General features: G+C 46.6%; 1 protein-coding gene across 1 annotated transcript in view; it reads left to right on the forward strand.

The window, feature by feature from the left end:
* LOC138299673 (interferon regulatory factor 9-like) overlaps window positions 1-25619 on the forward strand; it is a 183053-nt gene that overhangs the window by 23574 nt on the left and 133860 nt on the right. The window contains exon 3 of the mRNA XM_069238145.1: window positions 16597-16780. Coding sequence (XP_069094246.1) covers window positions 16597-16780 — 184 coding nt within the window. The remainder of the gene's footprint in view (window positions 1-16596; window positions 16781-25619) is intronic.

Raw genomic sequence — 25619 nt, forward strand, 5'->3', positions numbered from 1 at the left:
TTCGTAAGTTGCAGGAATCTGATTTCCTAGGTTCAGGGGAGCCCCTAAATACAGGATTTAGGGGTGTGTTTAGGTCAGGGAGGGCAGTAGCCAATGGCTACTAGCCCTGAGGGTGGCTACACCCTCTTTGTGCCTCCTCCCAGGGGGAGGGGGTCACATTCCTATCCCTATTGGGGGGATCCTCCATCTGCAAGATGGAGGATTCCTAAAAGTCAGAGTCACTTCAGCTCAGGTTGCCTTAGGGGCTGTCCTGACTGGCCAGTGACTCCTTGTTTTTCTCATTATCTCCTCTGGCCTTGCCGCCAAAAGTGGGGCCGTGGCCGGAGGGGGCGGGCAACTCCACTAGCTGGAATGCCCTGTGGTGCTGGAACAAAGGGGGTGAGCCTTTGAGGCTCACCGCCAGGTGTTACAGCTCCTGCCTGGGGGAGGTGATAGCATCTCCACCCAGTGCAGGCTTTGCTACTAGCCACAGTGACAAAGGCACTCTCCCCATGTGGCCAGCAACATGTCTCGAGTGTGGCAGGCTGCTAAAACCAGTCAGCCTACACAGGTAGTTGGTTAAGGTTTCAGGGGGCACCTCTAAGGTGCCCTCTGGGGTGTATTTCACAATAAAATGTCAAAGGCCTGTTGGCATTCTACAGTCCAGTTTACCTTCTTGGGCATTTTCTTGGAGGTGAGTTCTGTGAGGGCTGTCACTATGGATCCATATCCCTTCACAAACCTCCTATAGTACCCGGCAAGCCAAGGAATGCCCTGACCTGAGTCTGGGTTTTTGGAGCTGCCCAGTCCAGAATGGTCTGGATCTTAGGCTGGAGTGGCTGAACTTGGCCTCAACCTACAAGGTGTCCCAAGTAAACCACAGTTCCCTGCCCTATCTGGCATTTGGATGCCTTGATAGAGAGGCCTGCTGATTGCAGAGCCTTCAAAACCTTCTTCAGGTGGACCAGGTGATCCTGCCAGCTGGAGCTAAAGACAGCAATATCATCAAGATAAGCTGCACTAAAGGACTCCAAACCAGCAAGGACTTGATTCACCAACCTTTGGAAGGTGGGAGGGGCATTCTTTAAACCAAACGGCATAACAGTAAACTGATAATGCCCATCAGGTGTGGAGAATGCTGTCTTTTCTTTTGCTCCAGGTGCCATTTTGATTTGCCAGTACCCTGCTGTTAAGTCAAAGGTACTTAAGAATTTGGCAGCACCTAATTTATCAATCAGTTCATCAGCCCTAGGAATGGGATGGGCATCTGTCTTGGTGACAGAATTAAGTCCTCTGTAGTCCACACAAAACCTCATCTCTCTCTTTCCATCTTTGGTGTGAGGTTTGGGGACTAAGACCACTGGGCTAGCCCAGGGACTGTCAGAGTGCTCAATTACTACCAATTCCAGCATCTTGTGGACTTCCACCTTGATGCTTTCCTTAACTTGGTCAGACTGTCTGAAAATTTTGTTTTTGACAGGCATGCTGTCTCCTGTGTCCACATCATGGGTACACAGGTGTGTCTGACCAGGGGTTAGGGAAAAGAGCTCAGCAAACTGTTGCAGGACCTTCCTGCAGTCAGCTTGCTGTTGGTCAGAGAGGGTGTCTGAATAGATCACTCCATCTACTGAACCATCTTTAGGGTTTGATGAGAGTAGATCCGGGAGAGGTTCACTCTCAGCTTCCTGATCCTCATCTGTCATCTGTTACCATCAACAGATTCACATCAACCCTGTCATGGAAGAGCTTAAGGCGGTTCACATGGATCACCCTCTTGGGGCTCCTGCTAGTGCCCAGGTCCACCAGGTAGGTGACCTGACTCTTCTTCTTTAGCACTGGGTAAGGGCCACTCCATCTGTCCTGGAGTTCCCTGGGAGCCACAGGCTCCCGAACCCAGAGTTTCTGCCCTGGTTGAAATTCAACCAGTGCAGCCTTTTGGTCATACCAAAACTTCTGGAGCTGTTGGCTGGCCTCAAGGTTTTTACTTGCCTTTTCCATGTACTCTGCCATCCTTGAGCGAAGGCCAAGTACATAGTCCACTATGTCTTGTTTAGGCTCATGAAGAGGTCTCTCCCAGCCTCCTTTCACAAGAGCTAGTGGTCCCCTTACAGGGTAGCCAAACAGAAGTTCAAAGGGTGAGAACCCTACTCCCTTCTGAGGCACCTCTCTGTAAGCGAAAAGCAGACATGGCAAGAGGACATCCCATCTCCTTTTGAGTTTTTCTGGGAGCCCCATGATCATGCCTTTTAATGTCTTGTTGAATCTCTCAACAAGGCCATTAGTTTGTGGATGATAGGGTGTAGTGAATTTATAAGTCACTCCACACTCATTCCACATGTGTTTCAGGTATGCTGACATGAAGTTGGTACCTCTGTCAGACACCACCTCCTTAGGGAAGCCCACTCTGGTAAAGATACCAATGAGGGCCTTGGCTACTTCCGGGGCAGTATTTGACCTAAGGGGAATAGCTTCAGGATACCTAGTAGCATGATCCACTACTACTAGTATGTACATATTTCCTGAGGCTGTGGGAGGTTCAAGTGGACCCACTATGTCCACACCCACTCTTTCAAAGGGGACCCCACCACTGGAAGTGGAATGAGGGGGGCCTTTGGATGTCCACCTGTCTTACCACTGGCTTGACAGGTGGTACATGAGACACAAAACTCCTTAACTTTCTGGGACATGTTGGGTCAGTAGAAGTGGTTGACTAGTCTCTCCCACGTCTTGGTTTGTCCCAAATGCCCAGCAAGGGGAATATCATGGGCTAAGGTCAGTATGAACTCTCTGAACGCCTGAGGCACTACCACTCTCCTAGTGGCACCAGGTTTGGGATCTCTTGCCTCAGTGTACAGGAGTCCATCTTCCCAATAGACCCTATGTGTTCCAGTTTTCTTGCCTTTGGACTCTTCAGCAGCTTGCTGCCTAAGGCCTTCAAGAGAGGGACAGGTTTCTTGCCCCTTAAACAACTTTTCCCTTGAGGGTCCCCCTGGGCCCAAGAGCTCAACCTGATAAGGTTCCAGCTCCATAGGCTCAGTTCCCTCAGAGGGCAGAACTTCTTCCTGAGAAGAGAGGTTCTCTTTTTGTTGTTGTGTTGCAGCTGGTTTCCCAGCTGGCTTTCCTTTTCTCTTGGTAGGCTGGGCCCTTTTTCCAGACTCCAGCTCTACTTTTTCACCCTGAGCCTTGCACTGTGCCCTTGTCTTGACACACACCAGTTCAGGGATACCCAGCATGGCTGCATGGGTTTTCAGTTCTACCTCAGCCCATGCTGAGGACTCCAGGTCATTTCCAAGCAAACAGTCTACTGGGATATTTGAGGAGACCACCACCTGTTTCAGGCCATTGACCCCTCCCCACTCTAAAGTTACCATAGCCATGGGATGTACTTTAGTTTGATTGTCAGCATTGGTGACTGGATAAGTTTGTCCAGCCAGGTATTGACCAGGGGAAACCAGTTTCTCTGTCACCATGGTGACACTGGCACCTGTATCCCTCAGGCCTTCTACACTTGTCCTTAAGAGCTGCTGCCTGTATTTTTGCATGTTAGGAGGCCAGGCAGCCAGTGTGGCTAAATCCACCCCACCCTCAGAGACTAATGTAGCTTCAGTGTGACACCTGATTTGCTCTGGGCACACTGTTGATCCCACTTGGAGACTAGCCATTCCAGTGTTAGCTGGAGTGGAGTTAGAAGTGGTATTTTTCTTGGGACAGGCCTTGTCTCCAGTTTGGTGTACAGGCTGATTACAGCTACGACACCAGGCCTTCTTGGGATCAAAGTTTTTACCCTTGTACCCAAAATTGTTTTGTGAAGAGGCTCTGGGCCCACCCTCCTGTGCAGGTTTTTGGGGGCCTGAAGAAGACTCTTTACTATTTTTGTTTTGGATGTCTCAACACCTTTCCCCTGGGGAGGCTTTGTGACCCCTTTCTTTTGGTCACCCCCTGTGGAAGTCTTGGTCACCCTAGTCTTGACCCAATGGTCCGCCTTCTTTCCCAATTCTTGGGGAGAAATTGGTCCTAGGTCTACCAGATGCTGATGCAGTTTATCATTTGAACAATTACTTAACAGGTGTTCTTTCACAAATAAATTGTACAGCCCATCATAATTATTAACACCACTGCCTTGAATCCAACCATCCAGTGTTTTCACTGAGTAGTCTACAAAATCAACCCAGGTCTGGCTCGAGGATTTTTTAGCCCCCCTGAATCTAATCCTATACTCCTCATTGGAGAATCCAAATCCCTCAATCAGGGTTCCCTTCATGAGGTCATAAGATTCTGCATCTTTTCCAGAGAGTGTGAGGAGTCTATCCCTACACTTTCCAGTGAACATTTCCCAAAGGAGAGCACCCCAGTGAGATTTGTTCACTTTTCTGGTTACACAAGCCCTCTCAAAAGCTGTGAACCATTTGGTGATGTCATCACCATCTTCATATTTAGTTACAATCCCTTTAGGGATTTTCAACATGTCAGGAGAATCTCTGACCCTAGTTATGTTGCTGCCACCATTGATGGGTCCTAGGCCCATCTCTTGTCTTTCCCTTTCTATGGCTAGGATCTGTCTTTCCAAAGCCAATCTTTTGGCCATCCTGGCTAACTGGATGTCCTCTTCACTGGAGTTATCCTCAGTGATTTCAGAGATGTTGGTCCCTCCTGTGAAGGAAGCAGCATCTCTGACTACTATATTTGGAGACAAGGCTGGAGTGGCCCTGTTCTCCCTAGTTAGGACTGGTAGGTGGGAATTTTCCTCCAAGTCACTATCTTCATCCTCTGTGTTGCCATCCTCAGAGGGGTTGGCCTTTTCAAACTCTGCCAAAAGCTCCTGGAGCTGTAGTTTGGAAGGTCTGGGGCCCATTGTAATTTTCTTTATTTTGCAGAGTGACCTTAGCTCCCTCATCTTAAGATGGAGGTAAGGTGTGAGGTCGAGTTCCTTCACATTCATCTCTGCACTAGACATTATGCTTCTAAAAGTTGGAATACTTTTTAAGAATCTAAAACTAGTTCTAGAATCTAATTCAAACTTTCACAAAACGTTTAAACTCTAAAAGAAATGCTAACAGGGACTAACACAAGGCCCTAGCAGGACTTTTAAAAATTTAGAAAAATAGCTCAAATTGCAAAAATCAATTTCTAATGACAATTTTTGGAATTTGTCGTGTGATCAGGTATTGGCTGAGTAGTCCAGCAAATGCAAAGTCTTGTACCCCACCGCTGATCCACCAATGTAGGAAGTTGGCTCTGTATGCACTATTTCAAAGTAAGGAATAGTATGCACAGAGTCCAAGGGTTCCCCTTAGAGGTAAGATAGTGGCAAAAAGAGATAATACTAATGCTCTATTTCGTGGTAGTGTGGTCGAGCAGTAGGCTTATCAAAGGAGTAGTGTTAAGCATTTGTTGTACATACACGCAGGCAATAAATGAGGAACACACACTCAGAGACAATTCCAGGCCAATAGGTTTTGTTATAGAAAAATATATTTTCTTAGTTTATTTTAAGAACCAAAGGTTCAAATTCTACATGTAATATCTCATTTGAAAGGTATTGCAGGTAAGTACTTTAGGAACTTTGAATAATCACAATAGCATATATACTTTTTACATAAAACACATATAGCTATTTCAAAAGTGGACACAGTGCAATTTTCAACAGTTCCTGGGGGGAGGCAAGTTATTGTTAGTTCTTGCAGGTAAGTAAACCATCTACGGGGTTCAAATTGGGGTCCAAGATAGCCCACCGTTGGGGGTTCAGAGCAACCCCAAAGTCACCACACCAGCAGCTCAGGGCCAGTCAGGTGCAGAGTTCAAAGTTGTGCCCAAAACACATAGGCCTCAATGGAGAAGGGGGTGCCCCGGTTCCAGTCTGCCAGCAGGTAAGTACCCACGTCTTCGGAGGGCAGACCAGGGGGGTTTTGTAGGGCACCGGGGGGGACACAAGTCAGCACAAAAAGTACATCCTCAGCGGCACTGGGGCGGCCGGGTGCAGTGTGCAAACACGCGTCGGGTTTTCAATAGGTTTCAATGAGAGACCAAGGGGTCTCTTCAGCGATGCAGGCAAGGGGGGGGGGGGGCTCCTCGGGGTAGCCACCACCTGGGCAAGGGAGAGGGCCTCCTGGGGGTCACTCCTGCACTGGAGTTCCGATCCTTCAGGTCCTAGGGGCTGCGGGTGCAGGTTCTTTTCCAGGCGTCGGGATTTCAGAGTCAGGCAGTCGCGGTCAGGGGGAGCCTCGGGATTCCCTCTGCAGGCGTTGCTGTGGGGGCTCAGGGGGGACAACTTTGGTTACTCACAGTCTCGGAGTCGCCGGAGGGTCCTCCCTGAGGTGTTGGTTCCCCACCAGGCGAGTCGGGGTCGCCGGGTGCAGTGTTGCAAGTCTCACGCTTCTTGCGGGGATTACAGGGGTCTTTAAATCTGCTCCTCTGGAAACAAAGTTGCAGTCTTTGTTGAACAGGGCCGCTGTTCTCTGGAGTTTCTTGGTCTTTTGGAAGCCGGGCAGTCCTCTGAGGATTCAGAGGTCGCTGGTCCTGGGGAAAGCGTCGCTGGAGCAGTTTTCTTCTGAAGGAGGGAGACAGGCCGGTAGGGCTGGGACCAAAGCAGTTGGTGTCTCCGTCTTCTCTGCAGGGATTTTTCAGCTCAGCAGTCCTCTTCTTCGTAAGTTGCAGGAATCTGATTTCCTAGGTTCAGGGGAGCCCCTAAATACAGGATTTAGGGGTGTGTTTAGGTCAGGGAGGGCAGTAGCCAATGGCTACTAGCCCTGAGGGTGGCTACACCCTCTTTGTTCCTCCTCCCAAGGGGAGGGGGTCACATTCCTATCCCTATTGGGGGGATCCTCCATCTGCAAGATGGAGGATTCCTAAAAGTCAGAGTCACTTCAGCTCGGGTTGCCTTAGGGGCTGTCCTGACTGGCCAGTGACGACTCCTTGTTTTTCTCATTATCTCCTCCGGCCTTGCCGCCAAAAGTGGGGCCGTGGCCGGAGGGGGCGGGCAACTCCACTAGCTGGAATGCCCTGTGGTGCTGGAACAAAGGGGGTGAGCCTTTGAGGCTCACCGCCAGGTGTTACAGCTCCTGCCTGGGGGAGGTGATAGCATCTCCACCCAGTGCAGGCTTTGTTACTAGCCACAGAGTGACAAAGGCACTCTCCCCATGTGGCCAGCAAAATGTCTCGAGTGTGGCAGGCTGCTAAAACCAGTCAGCCTACACAGGTAGTTGGTTATGGTTTCAGGGGGCACCTCTAAGGTGCCCTCTGGTGTGTATTTCACAATAAAATGTACACTGGCATCAGTGTACATTTATTGTGCTGAGAAGTTTGATACCAAACTTCCCAGTTTTCAGTGCAGCCATTATGGTGCTGTGGAGTTCGTGTTTGACAGACTCCCAGACCATATACTCTTATGGCTACCCTGCACTTACAATGTCTAAGGTTTGGCTTAGACACTGTAGGGGCACAGTGCTCATGCACTGGTGCCCTCGCCTATGGTATAGTGCACCCTGCCTTAGGGCTGTAAGGCCTGCTAGAGGGGTGACTTATCTATACTGCATAGGCAGTGTGAGGTTGGCATGGCACCCTGAGGGGAGTGCCATGTCGACTTACTCGTTTTGTCCTCACCAGCGCACACAAGCTGGCAAGTCTGTGCTGAGTGAGGGGTCCCCAGGGTGGCATAAGATATGCTGCAGCCCTTAGAGACCTTCCCTGGCATCAGGGCCCTTGGTACCAGGGGTACCTGTTACAAGGGACTTACCTGGATGCCAGGGTGTGCCAATTGTGAAAACAAAAGTACAGGTTAGGGAAAGAACACTGGTGCTGGGGCCTGGTTAGCAGGCCTTAGCACACTTTCAATTCAAAACATAGCATCAGCAAAGGCAAAAAGTCAGGGGGTAACCATGCCAAGGAGGCATTTCCTTACACCGAGGAAGCAAGTGATGGTGAATAGCGAGGATGACTATCGGGTGTGGATAGGAAGGAGGGTGTTGCTTTGGGTGCCACCTGAGGGGTAGGAGTCTGATGTCATAGCGTTGGAGGCAGAGGGCCAATTACTTACATGAAAGACAGGGATGATCTGTGAAAGTTCAGATCCCTAGCTGCTATAAGCCATTGAGAAAACCACTCCTAAGACGGTGTTGAGTTCATCGGAGAATAGCACGTAATTTGGTATTTTTATATTAAATTCCAAATCTTTTTTGTAGTTCTTTACACTTTGAGCCTAACAATTGCACACTAGACTATATTTATATAAAGAAAATACACCTGCAGCTTAACTAAAATGATTCAGGGACCGGAGGGCCAAAAGCAAAGCAAAGCAAAGTCACACACCAAGTTCTGTTGAATATGCCTAGTTTATTGCCTTGTTAAAAGCCCATTTTCCACACTTAGCTGCTTCAAGTGTGAATGTTCAGATGTGTTTTATGCAAAAGCAGCATAGTAGAAGCCACCTCCCGAGACTGGGTGATCCTTTGGCTCCAGCCGCTATATTGCTGCTCCAAGACAGTTTGGCTTTGCCTAAAGTTACTAAATAAATGGAGGGTGGGAATTTTCATCTTATTAGGAATTAGCATGGCCCTGATGTTAGTTACATGCCATACCATTCATGGGTTTGTCTAGCAGGTCTGTGTGGAGGTATGGTGGCACCACACTCTCTTATGCCACCCCCAGCAGACTGAAAGTACACAAAAAGGAGAGGGAGACTGCCCCAGAAACTGGGCACCAAGTGCCAGTCTCAGTGAGATCCTTGGACTCTTCATACATACAGGTGTACAGCATCCATTTTAGGACATCTTCATTCCTCACTCCTCATCCTTGCATCTCATCCATCATCCCTACTTCTCATCATCATCCCTGCTTCTCATCCCTACTTATCATCCATCAACCCTACTTCTCATCCATCATACATCATCCCCACTTCTCATCCATCATCCCTACTTCTCTTTCATCATTCCCACTCCTCATCCCTACTTCTCATCCTTGCATCTCATTCATCATCCCTACTTCTCATTCATCATCCCTACTTCTCATTTATCATCTCTAATTCTCTTCCATCATTCCCACTTCTCATCCCTGCTTCTCATCCATCTTCCATCATTCCTACTCCTCATACCTCATCCATCATCCCTACTCCTCACCCATCATGCCTACCGCTCCCTCCTCATCCCTACTGCTCCCTCCTCAACCCTCAGTCATACCAACACATTTTTAGTTTTGTGAAACACACCTTCAAACTGATTGGTTGGTAACTAAAAATGTGTTGGTATGACTGAGGGATGAGGAATGAGAAGTAGGGATGATGAATGAGGAGTAAGGTTGATGGATGAGGTATGAGGAGAAGGAATGATGGGAGATGGATGAGAAGTGTGGATGAGAAGCAGGAATGAGGGTTGATAAGTAGGAATGATGGAAGAGAAGTAAGGATTAGAAGCAGGGATGGGAAGTAGGGATGATGTATGATGGATCAGAAGTAGGGATGATGGATGAGAAGTAGAGATATGGATGAGAAGTAGAGATGATGTATGATGGTTGAGAAGTAGGTATGATGGATGAGAAATAGGGAGGAGGAGTGAGGAATTAGGATGTCCTAAAATTGATGCTGTAAAGGTGGCGTTTAGTGGGTATAGATGATGTGCTAAGGCTATCTGCAACATTGGAGGGGTCAGAGGTTAAAGGGAGCAATTGTACGAAGCAAGTAAGTCATTAGTGACCAGTAGACTTGAAGCAGTGGAGATTTGTTACGATGGGTTAAGCAGTAGATGGGTTTGAAGTCTGAAGTGGATAATGGAGGTGTGTTTGTTAAATAATGGGAGTGAAAAAGGTAATGTTTGTGTGACAGGAGCTAGAAAAATCTGAGGAAACCCGGTAAGTGATAGACAGGTCAAGGTTTTTGGCTGAGTAGTAACAAAATCAGAATCTGTGGTATAATTGAGAGCGAGATAGAGTGTCTCCGACTGATTGAATCAAACGTGTATATGGGTTTGTTGTTATCAAATAAAACTAAACTAAACTCAGTCCTGCAGGAGTCAGTTCCTTAATTCTCCTCAGTCCACATTTTCCCCTGGTACCAGCACCTTTCCTTGCATTAGCACCCACACAAAATAAACACAAACATTCTAACCTTACAGGTAACCTCCAAATCCACTCTACCTATTCCTGAGACAGCAGCTCCTCGTTTTCTTTGTTTCTTGTACACTGCCCTGCTCTACCCCTCGATATGAGGCAGCGTCTCAATCACCCCATCAAAAATGGATGTCAAAGAGCCACTACGATTAAGAACCACCAACCCACTCCTTGAACTCAGCACTCTCTAAGCCAAAATAGACACCCTCATTGTAGAAGTGAGATCACTCATGACTGTCCTGAAAACTCAAGGTATTCCGTTGCATTGTCTGGGGACACAGGTGAATCCATAACCTCTGGCATCCACCAGACTGCAGAGTAATAAAGAACCATGCCCTTACAAAACCACAACAGCCCTCACTATAAAAGAAACTGAAAACCTACTTCAACAGTATGATGAAAAAAGCCTTCAAGACTTATTAAATACAGGAGTATGAAAACGCTGTCCTTTCACACTGTTTGAATGGCCTTCAGTGAAAATAAAACCTGCTGACCCAAACCCCAGTAAATTACATGTCATCTACCACCTCTTGGGTGACAACATAACTGTTGTGACTCTAGAATGTCGGACCAGATATGAAATAAATAAAAAATAGAGACTTGGAGACTGGAACATACGACAGTGGCACCTGGGTCTGTGCTGTAGGGTCGGGGCTTCAAGGTCGATCAGAAAAGAGAACAAGAACACTTTAAGCAGCAGTATAGTAACAACAAGGTGCCTCAAAGCTACTTGGTTGTATGGCAGTATAGTAACAACAAGTTGCCTTATAGCTACTTGGCTGTATGGCTGCTGTACGCTCAGTTCACTCACTTTACCTGCACTTTTGACTCTGATCATGAGTGCTGGAGTTGAACAATGGCGAGTTTTGCCTCGTGGTCACTGATGGCCTACTTGTTAATCTTGGCGCAGTATGGACATGATTCAGAGTTGCGTTTGAAGCCAAGGCACCATAAACAGACATCGTAAGTGCCCGTAACTGACATCTGCTGGTTACAGTCACAACATGGTTTAAACCCTGTAGTTTTAGGGGGTGAATTGTCTGCACACTTCTTGAAATTATTAGGAAAAGTCTCTGTCAGAAGGGACAGGGTTTGAGAAGCTCCAGTTCTGCATTGGTAGTTGCAGAAAAAAAGGAATGGGTGTCAGCGCTCAGTGGTGGTGCAGATATTTTGGCCTGTCATATCTGGGGGCGAAACTGACTTGACACAGAGCCACATGAGGCCACTTACAGACGTGAGAGATAATTATCTTGAACATTTCTGGGACCTAGAGAAATTCGCAAAGTGAGGAGTCTGCAGTTAGAAGTCTCTATCAGAAAATAACATATGGAACCTCAGACAGATAACGCAATCTCTGTGGGTAACCATGCTTTCATTGGGTCGTAACAATAACCTACGGAAATCCTCGCAGATAACTCAATCTCCGTGGGTAAAAATGTTATTCCCTGGGTCGTAACAAGAACACACGGAGCTCCAATCTCTGTACGTAATAGAGTCTTCCTTAGATATTTTAATCTATTTTGGAGAAATGTAAAGGCATCATCAGCTGTGCTGCAGCTCTCATTAACCCAAGGCCAACTGGTCATCCTTCAGAGTACTGACCCAATCAGAAATGCTCAACAAGACTGCCAAATTCTCATTCTCAATTCCCTGAACCCATATCCTCATCTCTTCACAAAAATATCAGCACTTCATTTACAAACCTACTTTGGAAATCTAATTAACACTTCAGTACCACAAGACTCACTTCTGGATTGGCAAAAAATAGGCCAAGTCTACTCCTTAATGGAAACTAGTAGCGGGGGTTCTAAAGAATTTTCACCCAGGTTTCAACCTATCCATCCAAGCAAAAGTGCTGGAAACCTGCAGCTGACAATGATTATCTTGATTTTTTTTTCCAGTCATCTTTTTTGAACGTTTTATCTTTTGGCAGTGGTGTAAACATAAAAGAGCATCTTGTTTACATCATTTTGGGCAGGAATACAGCCTGTAGGTATCTTTAAGTTATGGCATTTTGAAATTCAGACCACATAACAAAAATGTAACTGAGTCTGGCCCTATACAATGAGCTTGGTAGATATAGTGCAGTGGTCTCCCTGAGCAGTGCGCTGGGTCGCTGCTCTGTGGCTAGTATTTATGTGTGGTGGGGTTGAGGGGAAGTGAGAGGTGATGGGCTGTTCAAAGGCCAAGTGGGGCAGACCCATGAAATGGGTTGATGTTGCTCGGTGGCTTGGCGCCATCGTCCAGACTATCTTGAAATGTAAACAATAAGTTGGCCCAGCCGACTGCTAAGGGGCACCTTCAAATTCCCTGTATTTCTGCACGACGTAATGGAGTGGACTCCACCATGGCCCAGTGGACCACCATAGTCTGCCACTGTAAAATGGCCGGTAGTGACGGAGCTTTCAATCTCATTGTGCTTATGTGTTTGCTAGTATTAAGGCCAGGTCAATAAAATAGTTCATTGCACCTCCGCCTTCGCCAGTTGTAAAGACCCGGTAGGCAGCTGTCTATGCGACTGAGGTCTTGGGGACGGGCAACTGGACAGTCACAGAACTTGTGTAATATGTCTGCTCTCAGGGTGCAACAACGGGGGCAATCAGGCAACGCTGTGGGGTAGCTTTTATGAAGTCTGGCCTGTATTAAATACGCTCTGGGCAAGATGCTGGGCTGTATATATTGGATTCTCGCATTATACGAGAATGTCTGCGGGTAAATAAGTGCTGTGCCCCATTCTCTGGAGGTTAGGGACTGGCCTATGTCTAGTTCCCCTTCTGCCAAAGGTGAGTTAGCATATCTAGAGTCCTGTCTGGTATGGCTTTAGCAATGCAGAAGGTAAGTCTAGAACTACTTGTGTATAGCACCCGTGTTAGTGGGTGGTGTAGGGAAATGCCTCCTTGGCATGGTTACCCCCTGATGTTTTGCCTTTGCTGATGCTAAGTTATGACTTGAAATTGTGCTGGGACCCCGCTAACCAGGCCCCAGCACCAGTGTTCTTTCCCTAAACTGTACCTTTGTCTCCACAATTGGCATAACCCTGGTACCCAGGTAAGTCCCTTGTAACTGGTACCCCTGGTACCAAGGGCCCTGATGCCAGGGAAGGTCTCTAAGGGCTGCAGCATGTCTTATGCCACCTTAGGGACCACTCACTCAGCACATGCACACTGCTTCACAGCTTGTGTGTGCTGGTGGGGAGAAAATGACTAAGTCGACATGGCACTCCCCTCAGAATGCCATGCCAACCTCACACTGCCTGTGGCATAGGTAAGTCCCCCCTCTAGCAGGCCTTACAGCCCTAAGGCAGGGTTCACTATACCACAGGTGAGGGCATATGTGCATGAGCACTATGCCCCTACAGTATCTAAGCAAAAGCTTAGATATTGTAAGTGCAGGGTAGCCATAAGAGTATATGGTCTGGGAGTCTGTTAAACACGAACTCCACAGCACCATAATGGCTATACTGAAAACTGGGAAGTTTGGTATCAAACTTCTGAGCACAATAAATGCACACTGATGCCAGTGTGCACTTTATTGTAAAATACACCCAGAGGGCATCTTAGAGATGCCCCCTGAAAACTTACCCGACTTCCAGTGTGGGCTGACTATTTTTTGCCAGCCTGCCACACACCAGACATGTTGCTGGCCACATGGGGAGAGTGCCTTTGTTCCTCTGTGGCCAGGAACAAAGCCTGTACTGGGTGGAGGTGCTTCTCACCTCCCCCCGCAGGAACTGTAACACCTGGCGGTGAGCATCAAAGGCTCACCCCCTTTGTTACAGCGCCACAGGGCATCCCAGCTAGTGGAGATGCCCGCCCCTCCGGCCACTGCCCCCACTTTTGGCGGCAAGGCTGGAGGAGATAATGAGGAAAACAAGGAGGAGTCACTCCCCAGTCATGATAGCCCCCAAGGTGTCCTGAGCTGAGGTGACCCTTACTTTTAGAAATCCTCCATCTTGTAGAAGGAGGATTCTCCCAATAGGAGTAGGGATGTGCCCCCCCTCCTCACAGGGAGGAGGCACAAAGAGGGTGTAGCCACCCTCAGGGCCAGTAGCCATTGGCTACTGCCCTCCCAGACCTAAACACACCCCTAAATCCAGTATTTAAGGGCTCCCAGAACCAAAGAAGACAGATTCCTGCAACCTAAAGAAGAAGGACTGCTGACCTGAAGCCCTGCAGTGAAGACAGAGACGACAACTGATTTGGCCCCTGCCCCACCGGCCTGTCTCCCTACTTCGATGAAAACTGCAACAGCGACGCATCCAACAGGGACCAGCGACCTCTGAAGCCTCAGAGGACTGCCCTGCATCTAAAGGACCAAGAAGCTCCCGAGAACAGCGGCTCTGTTCAACAAACTGCATTTTTCTGCAACAAAGAAGCAACTTTAAAGACCCCACGTTTTCTGCCGGAAGTGTGAGACTTACCACTCTGCACTTGACGCCCCCGGCTCGACCTGCGGAAAACTAACACTACAGGGAGGACTCCCCGGCAACTGCAAGCCCGTGAGTAGCCAGAGTTGACCCCCCTGAGCCTCCACAGCGATGCCTGCAGAGGAAATCCAGAGGCTCCCAGTGACCGGGACTGCCTGTAACAAGGGACCCGACGCCTGGAACCAACACTGCACCCGCAGCCCCCAGGACCTGACGGAACAGATTTCCAGTGCAGGAGCAACCCCCAGGCGACCCTCTGCCTAGCCCAGGTGGTGACTACCCAGAGGAGCCCCCCGTGCCTGCCTGCATCATTGAAGAGACCCCCGGGTCTCCCCATTGATTCCTATCTGAAACCCGATGCCTGTTTGCACTCTGCACCCGGCCGCCCCTGTGCCGCTGAGGGTGTACTTTCTGTGCCTGCTTGTGTCCCCCCCGGTGTCCTACAAAACCCCCCTGGTCTGCCCTCCGAGGACGCGGCTACTTACCTGCTGGCAGACTGGAACCGGGGCACCCCTGTTTCCATTGAAGCCTATGTGTTTTGGGCACCACCTTGACCTCTGCACCTGACCGGCCCTGAGCTGCTGGTGTGGTAACTTTGGGGTTGCCTTGAACCCCCAACAGTGGACTACCTTGGACCCAACTTTGAACCCTGTAAGTGTTTTACTTACCTGGGAACTTAACGAATACTTACCTCCCCCAGGAACTGTTGATTTTTGCACTGTGTCCCCTTTTAAAATAGCTTATTGCCATTTTTGCCAAAACTGTACATGCTATTGTGATTATTCAAAGTTCCTAAAGTACCTAAGTGAAATACCTTTCATTTGAAGTATTACTTGTAAATCTTGAACCTGTGGTTCTTAAAATAAACTAAGAAAATATATTTTTCTATATAAAAACCTATTGGCCTGGACTAAGTCTTTGAGTGTGTATTCCTCATTTATTGTCTGTGTGTGTGTACAACAAATGCTTAACACTACCCTCTGATAAGCCTACTGCTTGACCACACTACCACAAAATAGAGCATTAGAATTATCTCTTTTTGCCACTATCTTACCTCTAAGGGGAACCCTTGGACTCTGTGCATGCTATTTCTTACTTTGAAATAGTACATACAGAGCCAACTTCCTACAGGTGATCAGCGAGTTCAGAGTGATTTTCTTAATGAGCTTCAATATAGCTTCAGCCCACAATATGTCATGGAAACAGGAGCTCCAAAAAAAAGGGTTGATTATTGATGCACTTTGTATTATAGGGAAAGAGGACTCACTCTCTTGTCCTCTTGCATCTGTCAGCAGCCTTCAACACTGTATATCACTCCACTCTACTAAAAATTCCTAAGGATAGAAACAGGTTGAGGGAAACAGCTCTCAGATGTTTCAGGTCATACATCCAAACTAACTCCCTCCAAACCCTCAAAACTCGGTAAAGGTGACCCACAAGAGTCCGTGCTCCTCTCATTTCAGTCCCAAACATTGCATGCTACCTTTATATTGGCAAAACTCAGCTCTATTTGAACAGATTCTTCATCGATAACATTCAAATGACAGGCCAAGTAATAGCTGAAATCCAATAATAGATGATGGCACCAACTTGAAACTCGGCCTACTTAAAACAGAGTTTGTTAGTTCCTTCTGATTTCTTGTCCAAACTATGCCATTCTAGTCTTAGCGTAGCCTAGTGCATCCTCTGTTTTGGGCTAGGCTGGTCAGTAGCACAAACAACGTTTTTTTAAAATGTATCTAATCACACTTTCTTGGTTCCCCTTTGAGGTAATATGTATGCATAAACGACCCTAAATTACCTATAAAACATTTCACTCCGGCTCCAAAGCCTATCTATCCCTGACTTTGGCCATCTCATGTGGTCAGAAACAGTTATGGAGCTCAGATTTCCTCCTTCAAATCATACTATTGACAACGATAAAAAGGCACTAAATAAGCAATCCTGCGCAGTAAGTGGTCCCAGGGTCTGGAGTGCTATCTTGTCATAAGGCTGTTTATCTTCTTGTACTACTTTCAAACAAGAACTAAAATGTCAGCACTTGTGAGGTGAGCCTTGATGTCAGAGATTAAACAGTAGCTGGTTCTATTCTTCAGGCCTGGGCAATTTTCAAGAACAAGTATAAAGAAGGAGACAAGATGGAGGCTGCCATATCGAAGACACGCTTGCGCTGTGCTCTCAACAAAAGCCCTGAGTTTGCTGAAGTGCCGGAGCGCTCCCAGCTAGACATCTCTGAACCATACAAGGTCTACCGCCTGGTGCCACCAGGAGAGCAAAGCGGTAAGTGCGCTAGGGAGCAGCACAGATCTACAATGTGTCTAAAAAACTGTACAAATCGGCATATGGATGCAAGGAATATTCTATGAGAGTTTGTGAAAAGGCCTTTAGAAGAGTAAGAATCTGTGTCGGAATTTACACCAAATGGAATTAAATGGCCATATCGAGGGGTATACGGCAAAAAGGAGGGATATGGAAAAAACATATGGGAGGCTTTGAACAGGTATTTGGTGATCTCTAGTGGCAGATGGTATGTTGTAGTCCCTGACAAGAGACAGTATTATGTGATCTTTGTTGGCAGACTTTATTTGGTTGTCCATCTTGGCATGGAGTGTTTGATGGTATCTGTTAGTAGTGGAACTTTGTTGGAAGCGGTTATTTGTCATTCCCTGTTGTTAGATGCTATCTTAAGTTCTGTGTTTGCAGAGGGTCTTTCTAGCTTAGAGCTACTTGTTGAAAGGCAATAAATGATTATGAAGCTGACGATAGCCCTTTATCGGATCTTTGATAATATCTGATGGCAAATGATAAATAATGGTCTCTGTCACCTGAAGGCTGTTCATGGTACCTTTGGAGTAGTTATTTCATGACCTAACCTAGCAGAGGGTGTGTTGGTATCTTTCCTAGCTGAAGATACATGGCAACCGCTATGGACAGAGGCTCTTTCATTGATCCTGTTGACAGACAGTAGTTAATGATCTTTATAAACACAGATAATATGTTTGGGTGGTCTGTGTTTAGTGAGATTGTTAACTATCTCTTTTGGCAGAGGCATTTTGCGTCTTTTGGTAGATGGCATTTGGTTCTTAGTTCATAGTGGTTATTTTTTGGTCTGTATTGCCAAAGAATATGTGTTGTTTTCTTTCAGCAGAATGGATTTCATGCTTTTTGTTAGTAGATGTTCTTTTGTGGTCTCTGCTGTCCTAGGGTATTTTGTGGTCTCTGCTGGTAGAAAGCGTTTAGTAGTTTCTGTTGAGAGAGGTTGATAGCGTTTACAGAGGTTACATGGCAACTACAAGCACATGATCTGTGGTGATCTTAGTTGCCAAATACTGTGCCGGCCTCAGGAAATTTACTCACCCACTTGCTATAGCACGTCAGATTTTAACAGGTCAGCTATATTTAGGACCTACTCACCCATTCTGGCAAGCTGTCAAAGAACAGGTGTTCTCTTCAGTCAGAAAGTGAAGAAGCAATGAAAATGCTTTTAAATCTTGTTTTTATCTTGTTTTTATCTTGTTTCATTTGCTCTGTGTTTAGAGACAGAGCTCAGAAGTCAGGTTACAACCACCTTTCCTTCCCTGGCTGCATACTTTCATAAATTGAACTGTCTGACCTGCTGTACAAAGTATGAAATGAGACACTGCACATTTAAATAGTTAATAAGCCAACTGAAACATTAAAAAATATATTTCAGTAGGTGTGAAAGCCCATTTTTGTTGTTCTGTGTGATGGAAAAAAATATTTTCATAGGATGAAAAACCAATAAGAACACTTTACTTGGTGATGTACAAATGATAAATATGTTAGATGGCATGTGTGGATGTAGATACACATGCTTTGCATAAGTCCTCCATCTTGTGTGGGGTTTGGAGTGTTACAAGCTGTTTTTGTTCAAAGAATCTTTTTGAGTCACGCAATCGAGTGACACCTCCTCTTGATGATACTATGCATGGGCATGGAGTCCTTTGTTAGATTCCGCCGTTGGGTTCAGACATGTGTTTCTCTTGCTCCAGTATTCCTCAGCTCGGTCTATTCCGAACTGTTCATTACCCTCTTTCCTTCAGAGACGGTATTGCAATTTGATCGCAATTCCTTTGCCTAACATAGCCGATCCGTATTTCTACGCCAGGAGTAGTCTCATCATCCTTCGGAGCGGCAATGCCCGTCTCGGGCCTACTCCTCCATGTGGTGTCGGATCTGCAGGGCTGATGGAACGGACTCCATTTAGGTTTACCCTCGATGCCTTTTGAAATTCCCACACACTCATCAACACCTGGTGTGTAACTTGTGTCTTTTCCCGGATCATAAAGACGAAAGCTGCTACGCCTGCCGGTCCTTTTGATCCAAAAAGACACTCCAGGACCGAAGAGCAGTCGTTTGGAGATGGCGTCGAAGACAACAGACGGCACTCCTGATATTTTTGGGGAAGAACACACGCTGGAGGAGCTCGAACAGAAGGAGGCCTTTTCTATAGACTATTTGGAGTCGGATGTCCAATCCAACACTGCAAGCCAGCTTTTTACCTCTGCGCAGCCTGTGACTACATCTGCCCTGACTCCCCATACAAAGAGTTTAAAGAAGCCCCAAAAGTAGGTCATTGGATCGCCAATGCCTTTGGACACTGGTCGGATCCAAAAAATACCTTCGGATGTCCCGCCTCCCGTCTTCCAGCTCAGCACTCAAAATAGCCAAGACCAAAATGTCTTCTGCATCGACCTCCAGCTCTGGAACATCCCACAGGGTTTCGGGATTGAGCAGACCCGTCAATCTGAACGTTTCGGCACAGAGTAAAAAGCCCACCACATCGGCTTTGGAGCCAACGGCTTCGGCTCAACACAAGGTTTCGACTCCAAAAACGTCAGAACCTAAGGCTGTATCTTCCAGAAGCTCCAGTCACTACTCGGTAGCAGCCTCACCAGTGGAGCCCATCTTAGAGATAATGGACGCACGTCAGCGCCAGCTCCTTATTAAAAAAGGAACAGGAAGAATAATTGCTTCCACCCGTTCCAATCAAGAGGAACCTTATATTTCAAGAAGCATTAGACACTGTTCCTCCACCTACAAAGGTCTCCAAGGACAAGGCTCCACTTTGACCCCAGCCTTCTTCTCCACACTCTCCTGTGCTTGCTTCTACCCCTCCACCGCCTTCCCAATCACCTACACCTATTACTGAGTCACAATTTTCTCTACAAATCTAACCACCACCTCATGGAGATTATTTAGGGGACATGCCACAAGACATTAACCCATGGGATGCATACGATCCAGATCCCATCTTACTAAATGACCCTGATCTACATCCAGTACGCCCATCACCTCCTGAAGACTCAGTATCATATCAGCGGTTCATAGCACCGGCAGCTGCATACCACCATGCCCAAAAGCACACTGACCCCATTGAAGAGGATCTCCTATTTGATTCACTGACGGCCACCTATAAAGAAAGTCCGTTTTTGCCTATGCTACCCGGCATGCTTAGACATGGCACTGATATTTTTAAAGAACCTGTTAGGTCTACAGTTATCACCCCAAGGGTAGATAAAAAATATAAGTTGGCACCTACAAACCCTATATTTATACATTCACAAATGCATCCAGCATGAAGACATGCTAACAGACAGATACGCCTCCTCCTGATCAGGAGAGCAAAAAACTAGAGGGTGGTTGCACAAGCTGCCAATCATTGGTGTATCGCCAATTCAAAGGCACTTTTAGCACAGAACAACAGGGCCCACTGGGACGAACTGGAGTATCGTCTCCGGTACCTCCCAGAGGAACATCGAAAAGTACTGGAGATAGTTTCTGAGGGTCAGACCATCTCAAACAACTCCATCGTGTGTGCAACCGATGCCACAGACACCCCAGCACGTGGTATTAACACCAGCATTATAATCAGGAGACATGCTTGACTTAGATGTTCAGGGTTCAAGCCACAAATGCAGGGAACACTTGTTTGGTCAAGAGGTTGACAACACCATAGAGAACCTAAAAAAAGACACAGCAAAGGCTATGGGGGTATTACTCACCACACCACACCAGGGTAATTTCCAGCGCCCACAATACAGGAGTGGTTTCTAACCATCCTCTTCTAAGCCTTCCACCTCTCAAAGCAAGCAAGGCACCCATTTCTATACTAAAAGTTCCTTCAGAGGTGCATACAAAGGTGCAAACAACAAAGGCAGAGGATAGGCATCCAACTCTAGAGGATCTGCCTCCACTGCATGCCAGTGACTACCAACATCTTTCACCGGCTCATGCCTCTCCACTATAGGGAAGACTAAAATATTTCTACCCACAATGGTCCAATATTCTTAGATCAGTGGGTTCTCACAATTATCCAATATGGTTACTGTCTGGAGTTCATTTCCACTCCACCAAACATTCCCCCTTGCACTCACAAACTCTCACAAGACCATCTTTCTCATCAAGGAAGAGGTACAATCCCTTCTTCTCAAAGGGGCTATAGAACTGTTAGAAATGGGGTCTTTGGTTGGCAGTCAGGTTACCCCCTGTCCAAGCAAGGACCCTCACTCTAGTTAGGGTAAAGGAGAATCACCCTCAGTTTACCCCTGCTAACCCCCTTGGTAGCTTGGCACAAGCAGGCAGGCTTAACTTCAGAGTCTAGGTGTAAAGTATTTGTACAAACACACACAGTAACTCAGTAAAAACACTACAAAATGACACAACACAGGTTTAGAAAAATAGGTAATATTTATCTAAACAAAACAAGACCAAAGCGACACAACAAAATCAACCATACAGAAGTCAAGTTATGAATTAAAAATCAAGAAAGAGTCTTAAATCCTTAGAAAACAGTGCTAACGCTGTTAGTGTGAAAATTACCTGGGTTGAGTCAAAATGACACCGCACGGGCGAGTGTGTGTCGAAAAAAAGCCATTGATGCTTCAATTTCTCACGTGCATCGTTTTTCCTCTCCGCAGGAGAGCGATGCATTGATCCGGACAAGCACTCAGGCCGGGCAGGCTTTGCGTAGTTTTTCTTCACCCAGCGAGGTTTGCATCGAAAATCCTGCCGCACAGTATCAGCAGAACCGCAGTATGTGGGTTGCAACGTTATCAGCCTCCGTCAGCGGGTGTTGCGCATCGTTTCTCCAGCCGCGTGTGTCAATCTTCCAGCCGCGATGCAGGTGGAGCGTAGGTTTCAGCTGCAAAGGCGGCACGTCATTTCTCAGGCACGTCTTGGAAGGTGCGTAGAAATTTTCCTCGCATGGCGGTCTGTGCGTGGATTTTCAGTCTCGGTCTGCCAGCTTCACCTTCCAAGGCCTCAGGTACTGGATAGGTCACCACTTGGCAGGGCAGGAGTCTCGGCAGAGAGTCCAGGTGCTGGCAGGAAAAGTCTTTGATGGCCCCAAGACCTCAACAACAGGAGGCAAGCTCAGAACAAGCCCTTGGAGATTTCTTCACAAGCAGGAATGCACAACAAAGTCCAGTCTTTGGCCCCTTGCACAGGCAGAAGCAGCAACTGCAGGATAGTTCCACAAAGCACAGTCACAGGCAGGGCAGCACTTCTCTTCAGCTCTTCTCCAGGCAGAGGTTCCTCCTGATGTCCAGAAGTGATCTAATTTTTCAGGGGTTTGGGTGCTCTTCTTATACCCATTTTGGCCTTTGAAGTAGGCCTACGTCAAAGGAAAGTCTTTCTTGTTTGTGAAATCCTGCCTTTCCCAGGCCAGGCCCCAGACACGCACCAGGGGGTTGGAGACTGCATTGTGTGAGGGCAGGCACAGCCCTTTCAGGTGTAAGTGACCACTCCTTCCTAGCACAGATGGCTCATCAGGATATGCAGGCCACACCCCAGCTTCCTTTGTGTCACTGTCTAGAGAGAGGTGCAAACAGCCCAAATGTCAAACTAACCGAGACAGGGAATCCACAAACAGGCAGAGTCACAGAATGGTTTAAGCATGAAAATGCCCACTTTCTAAAAGTGGCATTTTCAAATACACAATCTCAAAACCAACTTTACTAAAAGATGATTTTTTATTAGTGAGTTCATAGACGCCAAACTCCACATGTCGATCTGCTCCAAAAAGCAATCTACGCTTTAATCATTTTTAAAGGCAGCACTCATGTTACCCTATGAGAGCGATAGGCCTTGCAACAGTGAAAAACGAATTTGGCAGTATTTCACCATCAGGACATATAACCCACATTGCTATATGTGCTAACTTCAACATACACTGCACCCTGTCCATGGGGCTACCTAGGGCCTACCTTCGGGGTGTCTTACATGTAAGAAAAGGGAAGGTTTAGGCCTGGCAAGTGGGTACACTTGCCAAGTCGAATTGTCAGTTTAAAACTGCACACACAGACACTGCAATGGCAGGTCTGACACATGATTACAGGGCTACTCATGTGGGTGGCACAACCAGTGCTACAGGCCCACTAATAGCATTTGATTTACTGGCCCTGGGCACCTCTAGTGCACTTTTCTAGGGACCTACTAGTAAATCAAATATGCCAATCATGGATAAACCAATCAACAATACAATTTACACAGAGGGCATATGCACTTTAGCACTGGTTAGCGGTGGTAAAGTGCCCAGAGTTCAAAAGCCAACAAAAACAGGTCAGAAAAAATAGGAGGCAGGAGGCAAAAAGATTGGAGATGACACTGCAAAAGGGAAAATGTCCAACAAGAATCAATTCCTCTCTCACAGCAAAGGTTAGGAGTATACTCCCTATACTTCCTCATTCCAAAGAAGGACGGATCACTCAGATCTATTCTTGATCTCAGACCACTCAACCTCTACATTCCATCAGAGCATTTCCATTTGGTCATTCTCCAAGATATAATTCCATTCTTACAAGAAGGCGACCGCTTTAGATCTGAAGGATGCATACTTTCATATTCCCATTCATCCAGCACACCACAAGTACCTCAGATTTGTCATTTTACCATTCGAGGTAACAACCTCCCCCAGGGTCTCCACAAAATGTCTAGCAGTAGTTGCAGCATACCTCAGAAGACAACACATCCATATACTTCCCTACTTGGACGACTGGCTCATCAAAGCCAGTACAAACCAACAATGTCAACGTCACACTCAAATCACAATACACCTCTTCATACTCTAAGATTCACAATCAACTTTCTCATATCCCATCTCCAACCTTTACAGATACAGCCTTACCTATGGGCAATTTTCAATGCTTAGTCAGGGCTAGCATATCCAAGCCCAGCTCGAAACTCTCATTTTCCAAATACGGGACAACCCCACCTACACAGTGGGAACAGTAATGCAACTACTAGGGATGATGGTCTCATGCATTCCCTTCATTCCCCATGCTAGACTACACATGCATCCCTTACAGCAGTGTCTATCTCATTAGTGGTCTCAGTCACAGGGCCCACCCCAAAATCTAGTGTTGTTGGACCACCAGACTCACCGCTCTCTGCAATGGTGGAATTCCCAAGGGCAGCCCTTTCAGGACCTAGTGCTTCAAATCACTTTCACTACAGATGCGTCGCAGACAGGTTGGGGAGCTCACCTCAGTAGCCTCACTATACATGGTGTATGGGATCACCTTCAACAAGCTTCCAACATCAATTACTTGGAGTTGCAGGCAGTTTTCCTAGCAATACAAGCATTTCTACCACAACTGGCTCTAGTCTGTACAGACAACATGACAGCCATGTATTATATGCAGAAACACGAGGGACACGTTCTTCTCAGTTGTCCCATCTTGCTCAGACAATATGGAAATGGGCAATTCACCACCATATTTACGTAGTAGCAGACTATCTCCCAGGCATGGACAACCAGTTTATAGACCTTCTTAGCAAGATGCAGCACAAGTCCACGAATGGGAACTCCACCCACAAGTCCTTCACCAGTACTTTCAAAGGTGAGGAACACCACAAATAGATCTCTTCGCCACCACAGAAAATTCAAATTGCCAAAACTTCACATCCAGATACCACACCCTGGGTCCAAGAGCAATGCTTTATTGATGAATTGGTCAGAGATAATTGCTTTCCGCCTCTCCCACTCACTCCGTCTCTAGTTTGCAAACGAAGACAAACTTCAATCACAATGATCCTTTTAGCTCCCACTTCGGCATGCTAACCTTGGTCCACAACACTTTTGCAACTGTCTGTAATTCCACACGAGAAACTCCCGAACAGGTCGGACCTTCTCACTCAAAATAGAGGTCAGATCAGAAATCCAGATCCCAGTCGCTCAACCTTGCAGTATGGGTCCTGAAGTCACAGATTTCGGTTATTTGAATCTTCCGCAAGAATGCATGGGCATTCTTAAAGAGGCACGTAAACTTCCAACTAGAAAGTGTAATGCCGCAAAATGGAAATGTTTAGTATACTACTGTCGACCTACACACATTGACCCCCTCAAAGCCTCGGTCCAAGGTATTGTTTGCTATCTGCTGCATTTGCAAAAGGCAAATTTAGCATACTCATCAATTTGTCTTAATTTAGCAGCTATAGGTACTTACCTTCAAAAGAGACAACAGATCTCTTTATTTAAAATTCCAGTTATCAAAGCTTTAATGGAAGGTCTCAAAAGAGTCATTCTATCCAGGGTTCCTCCAGCACCATCCTGTAACCTTAATGTTGTACTTACTAGGCTCATGGGTCCACCTTTTGAGCCAATGCATGCATGTCCTTTACAATTCCTTTCATGGAAGGTAGCCTTTTTAGTAGCTATCACTTCCCTAAGACGTGACAGTGAACTCCAGGCTCTAACTTTATTAGAACCATTCTTCTAGTTACACAGAGTAGTTGTTCGAGCAAACCCTAAATTCCTACCAAAAGTAGTTTCACAATTGCTCATTAAACAATCAATTGAGTTACCAGTCTTTTTCCCACAACCAGACTCCATTGCAGAGAGAGCTGTTCACACCTTAGATGTTAAAAGGGCTCTTATGTATTATATTGACAGGACCGAACAGTTTAGGAAATCTAAACAATTTTTTGTAGCATTTTCAATGCCTTATAAAGGTAACCCAATATAAAGAAAAATTGGATAGTTAAGTGGATAGTCAAGTTTATTTAAACTTGTTATGCCAAAGCTAAAAGGCAGTTACCTATTACCCCCAAAGCACATTCCACCAGAAAGAAGAGTGTTTCTATGGCCTTTTTAGGT

The sequence above is a fragment of the Pleurodeles waltl genome, chromosome 6 (assembly GCF_031143425.1).
Source record: "Pleurodeles waltl isolate 20211129_DDA chromosome 6, aPleWal1.hap1.20221129, whole genome shotgun sequence".
Lineage (NCBI taxonomy): Eukaryota > Metazoa > Chordata > Amphibia > Caudata > Salamandridae > Pleurodeles > Pleurodeles waltl.